This window comes from Diceros bicornis, chromosome 6, assembly GCF_020826845.1.
Source record: "Diceros bicornis minor isolate mBicDic1 chromosome 6, mDicBic1.mat.cur, whole genome shotgun sequence".
NCBI classification, from domain to species: domain Eukaryota; kingdom Metazoa; phylum Chordata; class Mammalia; order Perissodactyla; family Rhinocerotidae; genus Diceros; species Diceros bicornis.
The window spans coordinates 14,195,233-14,211,771 of NC_080745.1; the positions used below are offsets into that span (position 1 = coordinate 14,195,233).

The window sequence follows — 16,539 nt, forward strand, 5'->3', positions numbered from 1 at the left end:
GTGTGAGAGAGAATGTGTGTGTGTAAAGTGAGAGCCAGTGAGGTGGCAACAAAGGCCCCTGAGGGGCCAGCTGGGACACATTCAATTCATTGTGACAGACTTTATGGAGCACCTATTCTGTGGTAGCTGCTGTTCTAGGCTCCTGAGATACAAAGATGACAACAAAATTAAGGAACACTGAACAGACACAAGAAAGGCACAGCCTGGCCTTCACTCCACTATCCATCCCACCATCCATCCATCTACCCATCAATTCACCTGCCCACCATCCATCCATCCACCCACCATCCATCCATCCACCCACCATCCATCCACCCCTCCACCATCACTAAGCAGAGGTGGTGCTACTCCCCAGAGCAGTATCATCTCCTCTGACCTCACTGCCTCGCCATCCTTATCATTTTCTCTTCAGCTGCCCCTCTTACAAGGGCCTTCTATCCTACCTGTCCCATCCTGGTATGGGCTCTGCCCTACTAAAGCCACATGCCTTTCATTCAACAATGCCAATACCTGGGTGGGAAGTGAGACATTTAATTGCCATGATGTTTCCAGGGAGCCAGATGTTGGGTACTGCTGTGTTACTAATCCAGATGTTTGGTTTCAATTTTTCTCTCCAGTTGATCCTGATTGTAGCAGGGAAAAAAAATCCCCAGCTTTGGACCCAAATAGACCTGGATTCAAATCCTGGTTTTGCCAATTCCTCGACCTGGCTCCATTAAAGCCTCAAACACGGTACTTGCCTCCCAGCATTGCTGTGAAGGTTAAATAGATGAGTCTATGTAAAAGCACCCACGCCTAGTGAGCTGGCACTTAGCAGAGGCTTGATGAGTGTCAGGCAATTACTATTTCCTCCCTCTCACTCAGAGGCAGCCTCAGGGAGACAAATGCATATGGTGGTTCTGATGTGGAGGCTGATTGTGAGGCTGTGTGTGTGTATACAGTTCTTCTAAAATGTCCAAAGGAGGAAGGCCTTGGCTCAGGCCTGGGTGTGTGGCTTCTTGCACTTACCTTTCACAAGTTCGACCAAATGACGTGCCTTTCTTGAGGGAAGCAGCTACGCAACTAAGCAAATGTTGCCACAGAAACTGACTGGGTTGGTGGTTCACCACCCCATCCATCTGGTTCCTGGATATGCCCACCTGGGCCTAGGGTCCCACCCTGGGAGACCCTCATCCTGGCTGTGGGGTCGCCTGGCACCCGGAGGTGCTGAAGTTCCTCAAGGCATTCTAAGGCTCTGTCAGATTTCAGAATCACGTATTTAGGGTTTTCCAGCTTTGCATGATTGTGAGAATTCCCTGAAGTGTCAAGGTGCCGATTCAAAGGCCCCCCCATGAGGCCTGGGGTGGGGCTGAGGCTCTAGTTTTTTTTTTTTTTGGCAAGGAAGATTAGCCCTGAGCTAAAATCTGTTGCCAATCCTCCACTTTTTCCTGAGGAAGATTGGCCCTGGGCTAACATCAGTGCCCATCTTCCTCCACTTTATATGTGGGATGCCTGCCACAGCATGGCTTGATAAGGTGTGCGAAGGTCTGCGCCCGGAATCCGAACCCACGAACCCTGGGCCGCCGAAGCGGAGCACAAGAACTTAACCACTACGCCACCGGGCCGGCCCCCTGAGGCTCCACATTTTTAACAAGCACCCAGAGAGTCTCAGGGTGCAGTGAGCTTTAAAAACTCTGCAGTAATTTAACCACAAAGAGGGAGCACAGAACTGGGGTCTCTGCCATTTATTAGCAGGGGCCTTGAGCAAGATATCTGACTTCCGTATTCCTCAGGTTCCTCAACTGCAAAATGGGGATAATGACTGTGCCTACCTCATGGGTTGTTGTGATGGACGAATGGGGACAGGAATGCATGCCAGGGATCAGCACAGGCATGCTGGCCATTATTACTGCAGAGCCCTGCCATCTAGGTGACAGCCTGTCTACCCTTGAATTGGCCATAGAGGGGATAAGATGTGGGTGGGGACGGGGCATTCCAAGTAAAGACCACTACTTTGGGCTGGAAACAGCTTTGGTGTCTGGAATCCTCCAGGTTGTAACTTTGTTTAGATACAGGTTGTCCTGTGATTGTACATTGAGGAGTCACTCTATGGCCAAGATATAATCAAACAATTTGGGATGAGTTGCTCAGCTGAGGTGCTCCCCCAGCCCAAGGCCCCCAAGAGGAAAGGAGTAAGGGTCCCACCTCCAGCCCCAGCCACTGAGGGGCTGCCCAGTGTCCCTAAGTTCTCGTAAACTTACGCTTTGGAGTAGTTCAGAACGAAGTCCACTCCTTTCTCACTATCAAACTGGATATCTCGGGGTAAATCCTTGTGACATTTGGCATCGATACTCAAGGGGAAGCCAGGGTTCCACTCCATCCATCTGAGCATGAAAAAGAAGGAGAAGAAAACTGGGTTAAATGTCTGGCCTTTGGGTTGGTCCCCTCAGGCTGAAGGCTGCCCACGTGGTCTGAGGATGTGCCCCCCACCAGGTCAACACGTTAGAGCTGAGCGTGCATCTAGCGAGGTTCAGGGATCCCTCCCAAGGTCCAGTGGCGGCCAACTTTGCTGTAGCCTGAGCATCACAGTGGGAGGCCTGAGGCCCCTTGCACCAGACACTGGGCTTATAGCCGAGAGGGAGCAAATGGTAGGTGTGCACCAGTGCGTAACAAGAAGTTGGAAAGGAAGCAGCAGAAGGCCTCGGTTATTTGAGGCAACACTCAATGGCAATGACTCCCCGGCATAGAGCTGCCTTGCTGGTCACTGGAGGTAGAAGTGTTGAGGCTGCCCCACCACACCCGACCTGGATGTCCAGTGTTGCAGCGGCTCAGTCAACATGCCCCTGTATTGTGTGTGGTGGTCGGGGGAAAGGGGACAGTGGTCATGCCTTCTCAGTAGGGTGTACAAGGCAGCAGGGTGGTTGGGTGAGGATCTCCAGGCAGAGACCACTGCCAGTAGCAAGTTTAGAAATTGTTATAATAAAACTAGCTCTCTGCACAGACAGGCCATGTACTCTATGCAGCCAAAATCTGTAGATCTTGGTGTCCTTGAAACTTATCCTGCAAGTCTGGGTATTTATGTTTTTTTTTTTTTTTTAATTTTACTTTTCTTTTGTTTACTCCAAAAACAAAACAAAACAAAACCCTGTTAGTTTCTTTAGGGCAGGGAGAAAGATCTTACAGTTGTTTAAAAACCAAAATTTACATTCTAGGATTTCAGCTTTTCCCTTTGTATTCCTAGTTCTCCTTCCCTTTAAATCTCCTTTATAAGAGGAAAGTAAAAGATTGAGATTTTAGGTGATTAAAAAGTCTTGAGTCTCTTTAATATCATCTTGTGCTTCTACTGTCACAAAAATCCACACTGTTTTTTGTGGTGTTCTGTTGGCCCAGTGAGCCTCTCATCAGGAGCAGAAGAGGTGAACAGGGATTGGATATGATCACTCTTAGAGCAAATGCATTTTGAAAAGCGTTTTCTGTTACATAGCACCTTGCATTTCTCACTATCAGTTTACTTACAATATTCTATTTTCCTAGACTTTAAGAAAACCTTCTACTTTGTTGTTCATATTAACACCAATGCTGGTACATTAACAAGGATAAAAATGTGGACAGGTGTACAAACATCAACTAATGTATTGATTTTTTTCTTTCTTTTAGAAAATCATTCAAGGCATCTCCAATATATGTCTAAAATTGAGGCAGTTATCTGGTAGCCCCACTGGTATTAACATCAATTAGTTAACTATCATTAGTCATATCAATTTAAATATTGCTAACCACTTTCTCCATGCCACTGGGAAGTCCAAGGCCTCTAAATAATTTTAAGAGCTCAGTGGAGCTGGATTCTTTTAGTCTGTAAACATTGAGCCCAATGAGGAGAATGTGCTAGCAAATGCATTCACATTTTCTGAAGTGTAGAGTTTACTTGGAGAGATATGGGCACGTTTCCTCTGCACAGAAAGGACCCCATAACCCCTTGGCAGCACTGATGGGCAGAAACGCCCCACCTCGGGTGTTCAGGAGATGATGACCTCTCAGTGCATGGAGATAGGACAGTTTGCCAGCTAACTTGCTACTGGCACCTGAAACCAAACACACATGTCCCTTCCACAGCAGGTCACTGTTGCCTGAGAGACCTGACAGTCAGGGGCCAGAGGCCTTTATACTCACAGATAAACAGGCAAAGAGAAAATCATACTCCAATGAGGAAGACCAAGTTGAACAACCAGGCAGAAAGACAGAAGAAGCAGAAAAGACATTTAATTTCTTAAAAAAAATAAAGAGAGAGAAGGCTTAAGGAGACACAGTTATAATGTAAAAAGGCTTTCTGCAACCACAAAACATTATCTCTGAATTGAAAACTCAATATAGAAGTGGAAAAAGAGAATGGTCACCATGGGATCTGATTGGTCCCCAGGAAGACAAAATGTATTCATGCAATAACTAATCATTGAGTTCCCGTTACATGCCAGGCACTGCTCTGTGCAAAATGGAAGAAAATGTAACACAGATACAGAGCAAAAACACAAAGACATGGAAGCCATGAATGAAAACATGGGAGACATGAAAGCCAGATACAAAAGATTTAAAATATGCAGAGGGTATGAGTTCCAAAAGGAGAGAGAGGAATATATGGAGAAGTAAAAATCAAAGAAATAATGAAAAACTTGCTTAAGCTGAAAAGACCTCAATTTTCTGAGTAAATCCTAGGCATAAAAAAAAGAGAAAAGGCATACCTAGATATATACTGATTAAATTTTAAAATGTCGAAGAGAGAGGAGATGTGAGAGAGAGATGGGGGGAAAGGAGAAGGGAGAAAGGGAGGGACGAAGGGAGAGAGAGAAGAGAGAGATGCTTCCCAAGCTCATGAGCTTCTGGGAAGAGAAAAATAATCAAATTATCATTAGGTTTTTCTCATTTGCCATACTGAAAATGGGGAGACAGGGTAAAGTGTTTATAGACTTTTTTTATATCATCATCTAAGCCTCTTATACCAAGTCAAGTAATCGAGGAGGGCAGGAGAATTTTTTGGGGGGGAGGGCAGGGACAAGCACGGACTCAGATTACCCACATAACCTTTCTGATGAAATTAACTGAACAAGTTCAGCCAAACAAAAATGAAATTAGAATGAACCAAGATGTTCCCAAACACAGTAAAGAGCATTTATCAGAAAACAATAACAAGTATAATTTTAAGCAAACAAAAATATCAAAGGCATTTTCTCAAAAATCAAGATCCAGAGAGGATGTTCATCATTGCTACTGTTACTTTTTTGGGCAATAAGAGAAAAAATATCAGTGATGTAAATAACATAAAAAAAGAGATAAAATTATTACCATTTGGATAACATGATCAAATAACTAGGTAACTAAAAAGACTCACTTAAAAAATGATTAGATCCAATAAAAAAATTTAGTAAAGTGTCAATACAAAGTAAATATTTAAAAAAATGAGTAATTTATCTTTACCCCAGCAATATTTATTTACAAATGAAAAAATATCCCACCCAGAATGGCAAAACCTAATTTCCCTTGGTACAAAGTAACCAGGAAGGTGAAAGGCCTGCATGGAAGAAAACTGGAAATTCTACTGCAGGACATTACACAGGATCTGGATGGGTGGAAAGACACACTGTGTTCTTGGATGGAAAGACCGAATGTCATTAAAATGCCAGTCCATAGCATATTTATATGTAATTCAAAGCAGTTCTCATCATGAAAAACTTAAAAAAGAACAGTGAGATAACAAAATAGCTATTCACATTTACTAAAAAGTTCTGATAATCAGACGATGGCGCTGGGCCGTGGAGTAGAAAAACACACTAACACACAAAGTCCAGAAACAGACCCAAGAAGATAATGTGAATATAATAAAAAACTGGCTAATACCTACTGAGTGCTTTCTCTGTGCCAAATACCGGTCTATGCGTTTTCACGGTTTCACCTATTTAATTCTCTCAAAACCCCTATGAGGTAGCACTAATATTTCCCCCATTTTACAGATGAGGGCATTGAAGCACAGAGAAACGAAACAACTTTCGCAGGACACAGAGTAAGTGGCAGTGAGTGAGAGCTGAGCCCAGGCACTAGCTTCAGCCCGTGCATATGACTGCCATCCTGTGCCAGCTCTGGGTGCCATCCTGTGCCAGCTCTGGGTGCTGGGGGTGTCATCCCAAGGCGGTAGGAAGGAGCGTATTATTTAATGAATGATCCCGGGATGTTTGACCACTACTTCACATCGTGTATAAAAATAGATGGCAGATGAATTAAAGGCCTAAAGTTAAAAACAAAGTTATAAGAGTATTAGACAAAAATATAAGAGTATTTATGTAACATCAGGGTGGGGAGGGCCTTCTTAAGCAAAGCAGGAAACCCAAAAGTTATAAAGGAAAGACAATACATATAGTTGAGAAAACAAAGAACCAAAGTCTTCTGTGACAAAAGCAACAGAAGACAAATGATATATGTTATACATATCACAAACGGATACTATCCTAATATATAAAGAGCTCCTTTAGATTAATAATAAAAAACACAGAAAAATAGAGCATATAAATAGGCAATTCAAAGAATAGGCAACGCAGAGGAGTTTAACTCTGGAAATTCATCTGACGGGAATTACCGCACCAGCATATCAAGATGTTTGCACAACGCTGCTTCTTGCAGCCCTGTTTGTAATACCAAAACCAACCAAACACACAAGTGGGAACCAGGCTAAACGTCCATCAACAGGAGAATGGTTGAATAAGTTATGGTACATTCACATAAAGCAAGAGATACGTGGCAATTTAAGAAAGAGGAAACAAAGAGATACTGTTTCACACACCTTAGATCGACAAGAATGAAACGTCTCAAGATGCAAAGTGTGTTGATGATGTAGGGAAATGGCAACTCTCAGAAACAGCTGCTGGGGTGAGAATCGGCAGAACCCTTTTGGAAAACAATCAACAATATCTAGAAAACTTAAAATGTGGTCTGCAACGCTGCAATCTACTTCTAGGAATGTTCCCTGGAGTAACTCTTCCATGAGAGCACCTGGAGACCTATGAGGAAGCTCATTGCGGCATGGTGTGGCTTCTAAGAGCTAGAAATGAAAGATGGCTCCCGTGCCCATCAGCAGGAGAGTGGGTGAACATGGCAGATTCATAGATGGTGCGCTGTACAGAAGCTAAAATAATGGACGACATCTGTCTGTGTCAAGTGGTTGCTCTTCAAAACAGAATGATGAGTGGAAAAAAGCAAGTCACAGAGTGATTAGATTGAATGATGTAGACTAGAAACCACTACACTATATGTTTCTCTGTGTGTGTGTGTCACACAGGATATGCAGTCACAGTGAGAGAACATGGATGGTGGGTTATGACCTGTGTTGACTTCTCCATCTCTCTGCCTGGCTGATTGAGTGACAAGGGCCCGCTGGACTTGTTGGCTTTCTGACATATTGGAGATATTCTTAGTTGTTACTTTATTTCTAAACCTTAATCTGGAAGCCTGAGAGTTCATGCAAAAGAGGAACTCTCCAAGATTATGCAGACAGTGCAAAGTTCAGCGTTTCCTGAACGGAAGCAGAGGAGGGGGTCTGAAAAGGATAAATAAGTAGAAGGAGGAAGAAAAGATGATGATTAGATCTCAGAAAGGGGCAAATTATCGCACGAGAAAAGCCCTCTGCCCCTCTCCCTAGGCTCTGCCCAAAGCCACATCCCTGTGAAACAAACACACTACTTGTCCCTGATAAAGGTGTGTTTCCCAAAGGGTGTTCCACAGAGCACCTGCTCTGCAGGACGTTAAGAGTCATATGTTCAATTCTCTTGGGAAACACTGGGTTAAAAAAAAAGTTAACTGTGGTCCATTACCACAGACCTTCTCAGAATCCTCAGTGTTTATGTGCATTGTGAACCTCCAGGAGGGAGATGTGACAAACGGTTTCCCAAACTTGTTTTACCATGGGACCCTTTTCTGGGGAGAAAGTTTTGGGACCAATGCTCCAGGGCACACTTTGGAAAATACTGGGCTAAGACAAAATGTCTATAAGACTAATTTATCAGCCATTAACATCTTAGTCTGAATTAGTGTGGAACTGATAATACTTGCTGTCCACTCACCTAACAGGACACGAACTAGCCTGATTCTCTGGAAGCTGTTTCCTATCACCACGGGGATGTAGGGCTCCTTCCTTCCACAAGGCCAGAAGCACGTGGAGTGCTCACTGAGCAGGCTTTACCACAGGTGGGTGGAGTGGGGAGGAAAGCTGAGGAAGGAGCGTGGGAACAACTTCTCTTTAGGATGGGAAAGGGTGGTGCAGAGCTCTCAGGTGATGCCTTGTGCACTGTATGTTGCCTGAGCTGAGAGGCTCACACACAAATATTCTAAAACAAATCACAAATTCATAAATCCTTAACACTGCCCACAGCGTGATCAGATTACTCTCCCCCACCTGGTATAAACACATAAAAGTTTTACTTTTAAATGTTTATTATGAAGTAGAACATATAAATCTATGTATGTTTGTACATGTATATATGCACACACACACACGCAGAAAAATGCACAAAACATCTGTATAACCAACATGCAGATCAAGAGGCAAAACATTACCAGTACCCTCAGACTCTTCTTCCCACTCAAGCTACCCAATCACCATCCTCACTTCTATGATAATCACTTCTTTGCTATTGTTTATTGTCCACTGCTATATAAGTTTCCCTAAACAACGTAATTCCAAACTTTAGGGATTGGCCAGACATGTTGTGTCGGGCTTCTGTTCTTCAACTCTGTATTTGTGAGGTTCATCCATGCTGCTCTGTGAGGCTGCAGTTTGCTGATTTTCCTTGCAGGGTAGGATCATCACAATTTATCTATCTGTTCTACTGTCGATGGACATTGTGTGGTTCCCATATTTTGGCTCTCATAAATACTGCTGTTGTGAACAGCTGTGCACATGTATCCAGAGGCACATGCACACAGATTTGGATCCAGAATAGAATTTCTGGGTCATAGATTGTAACATAGCTTCAGTTTTACTAGATATTGCAAAATTGTTTTCTACAGAGGTTGTATCAATTTATACAGCAGTGCGTGAGCTTTCCTACCCTTCAACACCTTCTTTAACACTTTGGTGTGTGTGTGTGTAGTAACAGCGGTAGTTCATTGTGATCTAACTTTTGGTTTCCCTGATTACGAATGAAGCTGAGCATCTTTTTTGTTCTCAAATCCCTTGCCCATTTTTCTAGTGAACTGACAAGCTTCTTCGTATAGATGTGTAGGGGTCTTTGGTATATTATGAATAATAATTCTTGTCCATAACTCTGTGAATTGTCTTGTCACTCTCTTTGTGGTGTCTCATAGTGAACAGAAGTTCCTCATTTTGAGGTAGGTGAACTTAACTCTTTTCCTTTATGGTTAGTGCATTTTGAGTCTTGTTTGAAACATCTTTCTTTCCTTGAGGCCATGAAGAGTAATCTCCTAAAAGTTTAGGTCTAAAAGCTTTATAGTTTTGCCTTTAAAATTTAAGTCTAATCAACCTAAAACTGAGTTTTCTGAATGACATGAAGTAGAGTCCAATTTCTTCTTGTCCTCCTCTCTCTCCCACTTCTGTACAGATGCCTCTCGGCCCCGGCACTGCTCATCATTGGTGCCCTCTGTAATATATCAAGTATCCATGTGTGTATGGCTCTGTTTCTCATTTATTCATTCTGTTTCATGATAATGTAAGTTTTTGATGGAAAGGAAGATAGAGCTAAAGATAGTTTTGAGGCTGGGGTGATCAGTGGTCTCAGTGGGGATTTCTCAACCACCTGACAGCAGTGGGTCCCTGAGAGTGGGGGAAAGGAGAAGGAACTGAGAGATGACAGACGCCTTAACAAATCAGAAAAGTTAAAAAAAAAAAAGATACTTCCCAGGTATGGTAAGTGCTGGTGAAGTGGGTACCCATACACTTCTCGTGAAAACTGCTTAAAGGTTTTTGAAGAGAAATTTGTCAATATATACTTATACTATTATGAATAACTTATACTATTTGCTTTAGTAATTTCATTTCTGGGCACCTATCCTAAGGAAATACTTAAGAATGCACAAAAAGTTTCACACAAAGGTTTTCACACTGTTTATAAGAATAAAAAATTAGAAACCTCCTAAATGTCTAGTCAGGCTGGTGTTTGACAATTATGGTGCTATAAAAAGTAGAATAATGTGATAATATTTTTGTGATGAGATTTTTAAAATATGGGGAAATGATTCTGCTATACTTCTAAGGGGGAAAAAGAAGGAGAATGCCAAGTTGCATATACAGCTTAATCCCAAAGAAGTAAAAGTTAAAATGGATGAATTACAGGTATTTTTCTCCTTCTACATTATTTCTCTTCTTCTGCTTTATTAGATTAAAAAAACCCTGACATACTACGTATCCCTTGTAAGCAGTTAAACTATAGAGAAAGATGTGGAAAAGTGTAACAGTCATCCCTCCCCCAAAACCCTCCACAGCCCAGGTAACCATGCTGACTGTTTAGCATGATTCCTTTCAACTCTTTCCCTTGGAAGAAGTCTCCAACTCAAATGTCTCCAGGGGCCAAAGTAGGAAATGAAAGAAGCCTTCATATGGACAACAGACAGCTGTTGGACAGGGGACACCCGGAGAATAAAAGCTCTGTTGACTCAGAACTCCACAATGACCCATCAAACATATGTAGAGGCTGGATACAGCCCACTGACCACCAGTTTCCAGATGAGCAGTCTAGATCATGTATTATTTTTAAAAACAGCTATATCGAGATATAATTTACATACAATAAAATTCACCCCTTAAAAGTATCCAATTCAAAGGTTTTTAGTATATTTACAGAGTTGTTCAGGCATCACCATAATCTAATTTTGGAATATTTTCACCCCAAGTAGAAACCTTTTACCTATTAATAGTCATTCCCTATGCCCCATTGCCAACTTCCAGCGATAGGCAACCAGTAATCTACTAATCTGTGTCCATAGACTTGCCTACTCTGGACTTTTCATCTAATAGGATCATACAATATGTGGTCTTTTGCAAATCACTTTTTCATTTAGCATAATGTTTTTTGAGGTTCATCCATGGTTTAGCATGAATCCATAGCTCATTCCTTTTTAATGCCAAATAGTGTTCCATTGTATGCATACACCACATTTTGTTTATCCATTCATCAGTTAATGGAATTTAGGTTGTTTCCACTTTTTGGCTGTTATGAATAATGTTGCTATGAATATATGTGTACAAATTTTTTGTACAAGACATATTTTCATTACTCTTATGTAGATATCTGGGAGTAAAACTGCCAGTAGGTAACTCTGTTTAAGATTTTGAGGAACTACTAAATTGTTTTCCAAAGTGGTTGCATCATTTTACATTCCACCAGCAATGTATGAGTGCTCCAGTTTCTCCACATCCTTGGCAGGACTTGTTATTATCTGTCTTTTTGGTGCTAGCCATCCTAGTGGGTGTGAAGTGGTATCTCCTTGTGGTTTTGATTTGCATTTTCCTGATGACTAATGGTGTTGAGCATCTTTTTATGTGCTTATTGCCATTCATATATTTTCTCTGGAGAACTGTTTATTCATTCCTTTTTATGGCTGAAATATACTCCAATGTATAGATATACCACATTTTATTTATATACTCATTAGTTAATGGACATTTGGGTTGTATTCACCTTTTGGTTATTATGGATAGTGCTGCTATAAACATTCATGTACAAGTTTTTGTGTGAACATGTATTTTCATTTCTCTTGGGTATATGCCTAGGTGTGGTATTGCTGGATCATATGGTAACTCTCTATTTAACAGTTTGAGGAACCTACTAGACTGTTTTCAAAAGCAGCCGCACCATTTTACATTCCCACCAGCAGTGTAAGGAGGTTTTAAGTTTTCTACATCCTTGCCAATGGTTGTTATTATCTGACTTTTTGATTCTAGCCATCCTAGTGAGTGTGAAGTAGTATCTCATTGCGGTGTTGATTTGCATTTCCCTGATGAATAATGATGTTAAACATCTTTTCATGTGCTTATTGACTATTTGTATATCTTCCTTGGAAAAATGTCTATTCAGGTCCTTGTCCATTTTTAAATTGGATTATTTGTCTTTTATTATTGAGTTGTAAGAGTTCTTTATAAATTCTGGATACAAGTCCGTTATCAGATATATGATTTGCAAATAGTTGATCCCATTCTGTGGGTTGTCGTCTCACTTTCTTGATGGTATCCTTTGAAGCACAAAAGTTTTTAAACTTGATGACATCAATTTATCTATTTTTCTTTTGTTGCTTATGCTTTTGTTGTCATATGTAAAAATCCTATGCCAAATCCAAGGTCATGAAGGTTTACTCTTGTCGTCTTCAAAGTTTTATAGTTTTAGCTCTTACATTTACATATTTGATCGATTTTACTTTAATTTATATATGTGGTGTGAGGTAAGGGTCCAATTTCATTCTTTGCATGTAGTTATTCAGTTGTCCCAACACCATTTGTTGAAAAGACTATTCTTTCTCCATTGAATTATCTTGCTGCCTTTGTTGAAAATTAATTGACCATAGATGTAAGGGCTTATTTCTGGACTTTCAGTTCTATTTCATTGATCTGTATATCCATCCTTATGCCAATACCACATTGTCTTGATTACTGCAGCAATGTAGTAATTTTGATATTGGGAAGTGTGAGTCCTCCAACTTTTTTTTTTTCAAGATTGTCTTGACTATTCTGTGTTCCTTGCATTTCCATATGACTTTTAGGATCAGCTGGTCAATTTCTGCAAAAAAGTCAGCTGGGATTTTGATAGGGATTGTGTTGAGTTTGTACATTGCATTGGGGAGTATTGCTGTTTTAACAACATGAAGTCCTCTGGTCCATGAACATGAGATGTCTTTCACCTTATTTAGATCTTCTTTAATTAATAAAATTAAATTTCAACAATGTTTTGTAGTTTTCATTGTACAAGTCTTGGACTTCTGTTGTTAAATTCATAAATATTTTATTCCTTTTGGTGCTATTGTAAATGGAATTGTTTTCTTATTTTCATTTCAGATGGTTGATTACTAGCATACAGGAAAACAAATGAAGTTTGTATAGTGATCTTGTATCCTGCAACCTGGCTGGTTTATTAGTTCCCATAGTTTTTTGGTGCATTTCTTAGGATTTTCTATATACAAGATCATGTCATCTGTGAATGGTGATGGTTTTACTTATTGTTCTCTAACGTGGGTGCCATTTTTTTCCTCTTGCCTAATTGCCCTGGTTAGAACCTCTAGTACAATGCTGAATAGAAGTGGCAAAAGCTGACATCCTTATCTTTCACCTAGACCTTAGGAGGAAAGCATGCAGTCTTTCCCCATTAAGTATGACGTTAACTGTGAGTTTTTTGTAGATGCTTTTTATCAGGTGGAGGAAATTTCCTCAATTCCTATTTTTTGAGTGTTTTTCAATCATGAAAGTGTATTGGATTTTGTCAAATGCTTTCTTGTGTGTCTATTGAGATGATCTGTTTTTTTTTTTGTTCTTTACTCTATTGATATGGTGTATTACATTAATTGATTTTGGATGTTAAATCAACCTTGCATACTTGGGATAAATCCCACCTGGTCACATTGTATAATGCCTTTTATGTGTTGCTGAATTTGGTTTCCTAGTATTTTGTTGAAAATGTTTGCATCTATACTCATAAGAGATATTGGTGTGTAGTTTTCTTATGATGTCTTTATCTGGTTTTCATATAATACTGGTATCATAAAATGAATTGGGACATGTTCCCTCCTCTTCTGTTTTTTGCAAGAGTCTATGTACGAATTCTTTAAATGTTTGGTAGAATTCACCAGTGAAGCTATCTGGGCCTGGGCTTTTCTTTGTGGGAAGTTTTAAAATTACTAATTCAATCTCTCTGCTTGTGATTGGTCTATTCAGATTATTTCTTGAGTCAGTTCTGGCAGTTTCTATCTTTCTAGGAATTTGTCCGTTTCACCTAAGTTGTCTAATTGGTTGGTATACAGTTGTTCATAGGATAGTCTTTTATTCATTTTAATTTCTGTGGGGTTGGTATTGATGTTCCCTCTCATTTCTAATTTTAATAATTTGAGTCCTCTCATTCTTTTTTCTTGGTCTGTTAGCTAAAGATTTGTCAATTTTTTTGTAGATTACATATCACTTTTATAACCAAATTATCTGAAGACATAAAAAGTGAGGGGTAATCCCTACAATGGGAGGTGGGAGAACATTAAGGTAAACCTAAGCTTTTACTGTCCCATTCCTCCTAAATGCCAATATGGTTGATCCCAAGTTTTTTCCATAACTCTCTTCACCATGTCGCCTGGAGTGGTAGTCTGGTGGATCCTGGGGGAGCGCACCACAGAGAGCTGGTTCCTTGGTCATCATTTACCAGCAGTGATGGGCCAGAAGCTGTGGGCAGGTTTATTTCATACCATGCCCCTGAGATAGAAGAAACCATGGCCCTATGGCCATTTGGTCTGATGTTATAACTCACCGATACTGTTTTTGCCGCGTTTCCAGTTCTTTACGTCTGTGCTGCTTGAGGATGTGAATTTGGTCATCACGGGCCAATTTTGCTGTGAGGAAAGGACAAGTGTGAGAAGAGCCTGAGGAAGAACAATAACAACATCCAATATTCAGTTGCCCCTCAGACACTCTGCCCATGCCCAGTACTTTACATGCATCATCTCATTTAAGCCTCAGCACATTCCCAGGAAACTGGTGCTTAGGGAGGTTGAATGGCTTTGCCCTTGAACTTCACCCAAGGTCACATACCTAATTAGTGGATTTTCAACACAAGATTCAAATCCCATGCTCTTAGCCACTCTCTTTATAAAAGACAATCCAGTTTCTCCTCCTCCTGCCTGCTCACTCAGCAAGCCTGGGAGCTCTGCACCTCAGGGCCCTGAGAATCACATCCAGATACATGAGCCAGGCTTGCTTCTCATCGGGCTTTACGGGGGCAGACCAACAATTCTCTGCCTCTCTCTGGCAGGCACAGTGCATCCCCATCTCTGGCCTGCCTATGGATTTCCAGTTGGGGGCTCTAACTTTTGACTCGGTCCCCCAGGACACTGCCTCTGCCAACAATCCCAGGGCCCCTGGTACAGAGCTGCCTTTCCACTCCAGAGGAAAGGCATTTCGTGGTCCTTGGTGGATTTCTTCAAGCCACTGCAGAGTAGATCATTCCTCTTCCCCCGCAACACTCATGCAGAGCAGAAATGGCAGCTGACTGCAGGCTTCCATACTGCCCAAGAGAGCAGTAGCGACTCACAGCTCTGGTGCTTCTAAGTCCAACTAGTTACTTCCTGGAGAAATGTGTGACTTAAGATCCCACATACAGATGCTGACACTGTCCAGTTCCCTGTGGTGCCTACACAGAGGATTGAGAACCAAGCTTGATTCTAAAACAAAGTGTGGTCTCCTAGAGTGTGGGCTTCAGAAGAGACAGGCCTGGGTTTGGGAGTGGACTTGGGCGGTGTCATTTAAAGCTGTGTGACCTTGAGCAAGTTGCCTTAGCTTCCCCACAAGTAAAATGGAGACAATAACGCCTATTTCTAGGGTCATGGTGGGGATTTAGTGAGAGAATGCAGTAGAGCACCCCACACAGTGCTTGGCACCCAGTAAGTGCCCAATAAATGAGAACAACCGTTATCATTTTTGTCCTTATAACCATAACGGACCTGAGCTTCCTCTTCCTCCTTCTAAGCCCAGACTTCGAAGGCATCTCATCTCTCATTTCAGGAGAGGGCAGGTGGCTAAGGGCAGGGTCGTGCTTCTCAGGGTCTTTAGAACAGGGGAGCTTGGTTCATGATTACCCTTTATACTATTATTTAAGGGGAAGCAGCGAACAGAGTCGACAGAGACCTGAGCAGCAGGACTCTAGAGCATCTCCTGAAAAGGGGGCCTGTAACAGTGCTTCTCCAGCTCTCTGTGGTGAAGAGCCAGGTTTTGAAAACTTCTATTCCATCACAGATTGATATTTTTGTAAAATATGATTAAAATTAACTACTAGAAAAATGAAATGAAAAACAATCAAAAGACATTCAAAATATAGGCCCTGTTTTTATTATCAGATGCAACAGTCATAGAATTATTCCAGCAAGTTGCTACAAAAGTTTGTAAATGTCTACTCTCAATCTCTGTACTTACCTCACCGCAGACCAGCACCCAACAGTTCTCAGCCCACACTCAGAGCACTCTGGCCCACAGCACCCTCTGGCTGAGGCAGCTCCAGTCCCAGGCTTGGAACTGGGGCCCAAAGAGGAAGATTAATGGGGCACCTCTGCATAAAACCAACCAGTAGGGGAGGCCTGAGGCCCCTGAAGGCAAGATGAGTATTAATTGCAACAACGGCTATCATTGGCCATAGGAGGCGCTGTTGCAGGCACTCGACATGTGTCACCTCTAAGAACTGGCCTATTGCTCAGGCACATTGGCTCTGAGGAGCTGAATCTCTTCAGCTTCAGTGATATGAACAAGTCAGAACATGCGGAACTGCAACATGCCAAGTTTCAAAAGGCGTATGGTTCTGTTTCTTCTGGCCCTGAGGGTGTTGGAAC

At 41.6% G+C, this 16,539-nt stretch overlaps 1 protein-coding gene across 5 annotated transcripts in view; it reads right to left on the bottom strand.

The window, feature by feature from the left end:
• ALOX5 (arachidonate 5-lipoxygenase) overlaps positions 1-16,539 on the bottom strand; it is a 57,713-nt gene that overhangs the window by 30,411 nt on the left and 10,763 nt on the right. For 4 of the 5 annotated variants that reach the window (XR_009220411.1, XM_058542888.1, XM_058542892.1 and 1 more), the window contains 2 exons: positions 14,472-14,583; positions 2,241-2,363 (listed from right to left, as the gene is read on the bottom strand). Coding sequence is in view for 4 of the 5 variants with exons in the window: in XM_058542888.1 (XP_058398871.1) it covers positions 2,241-2,363; positions 14,472-14,583 (235 nt within the window). In the remaining variant the exon portion in view is untranslated. The remainder of the gene's footprint in view (positions 1-2,240; positions 2,364-14,471; positions 14,584-16,539) is intronic. The other variant, XM_058542889.1, reaches the window with a different exon arrangement.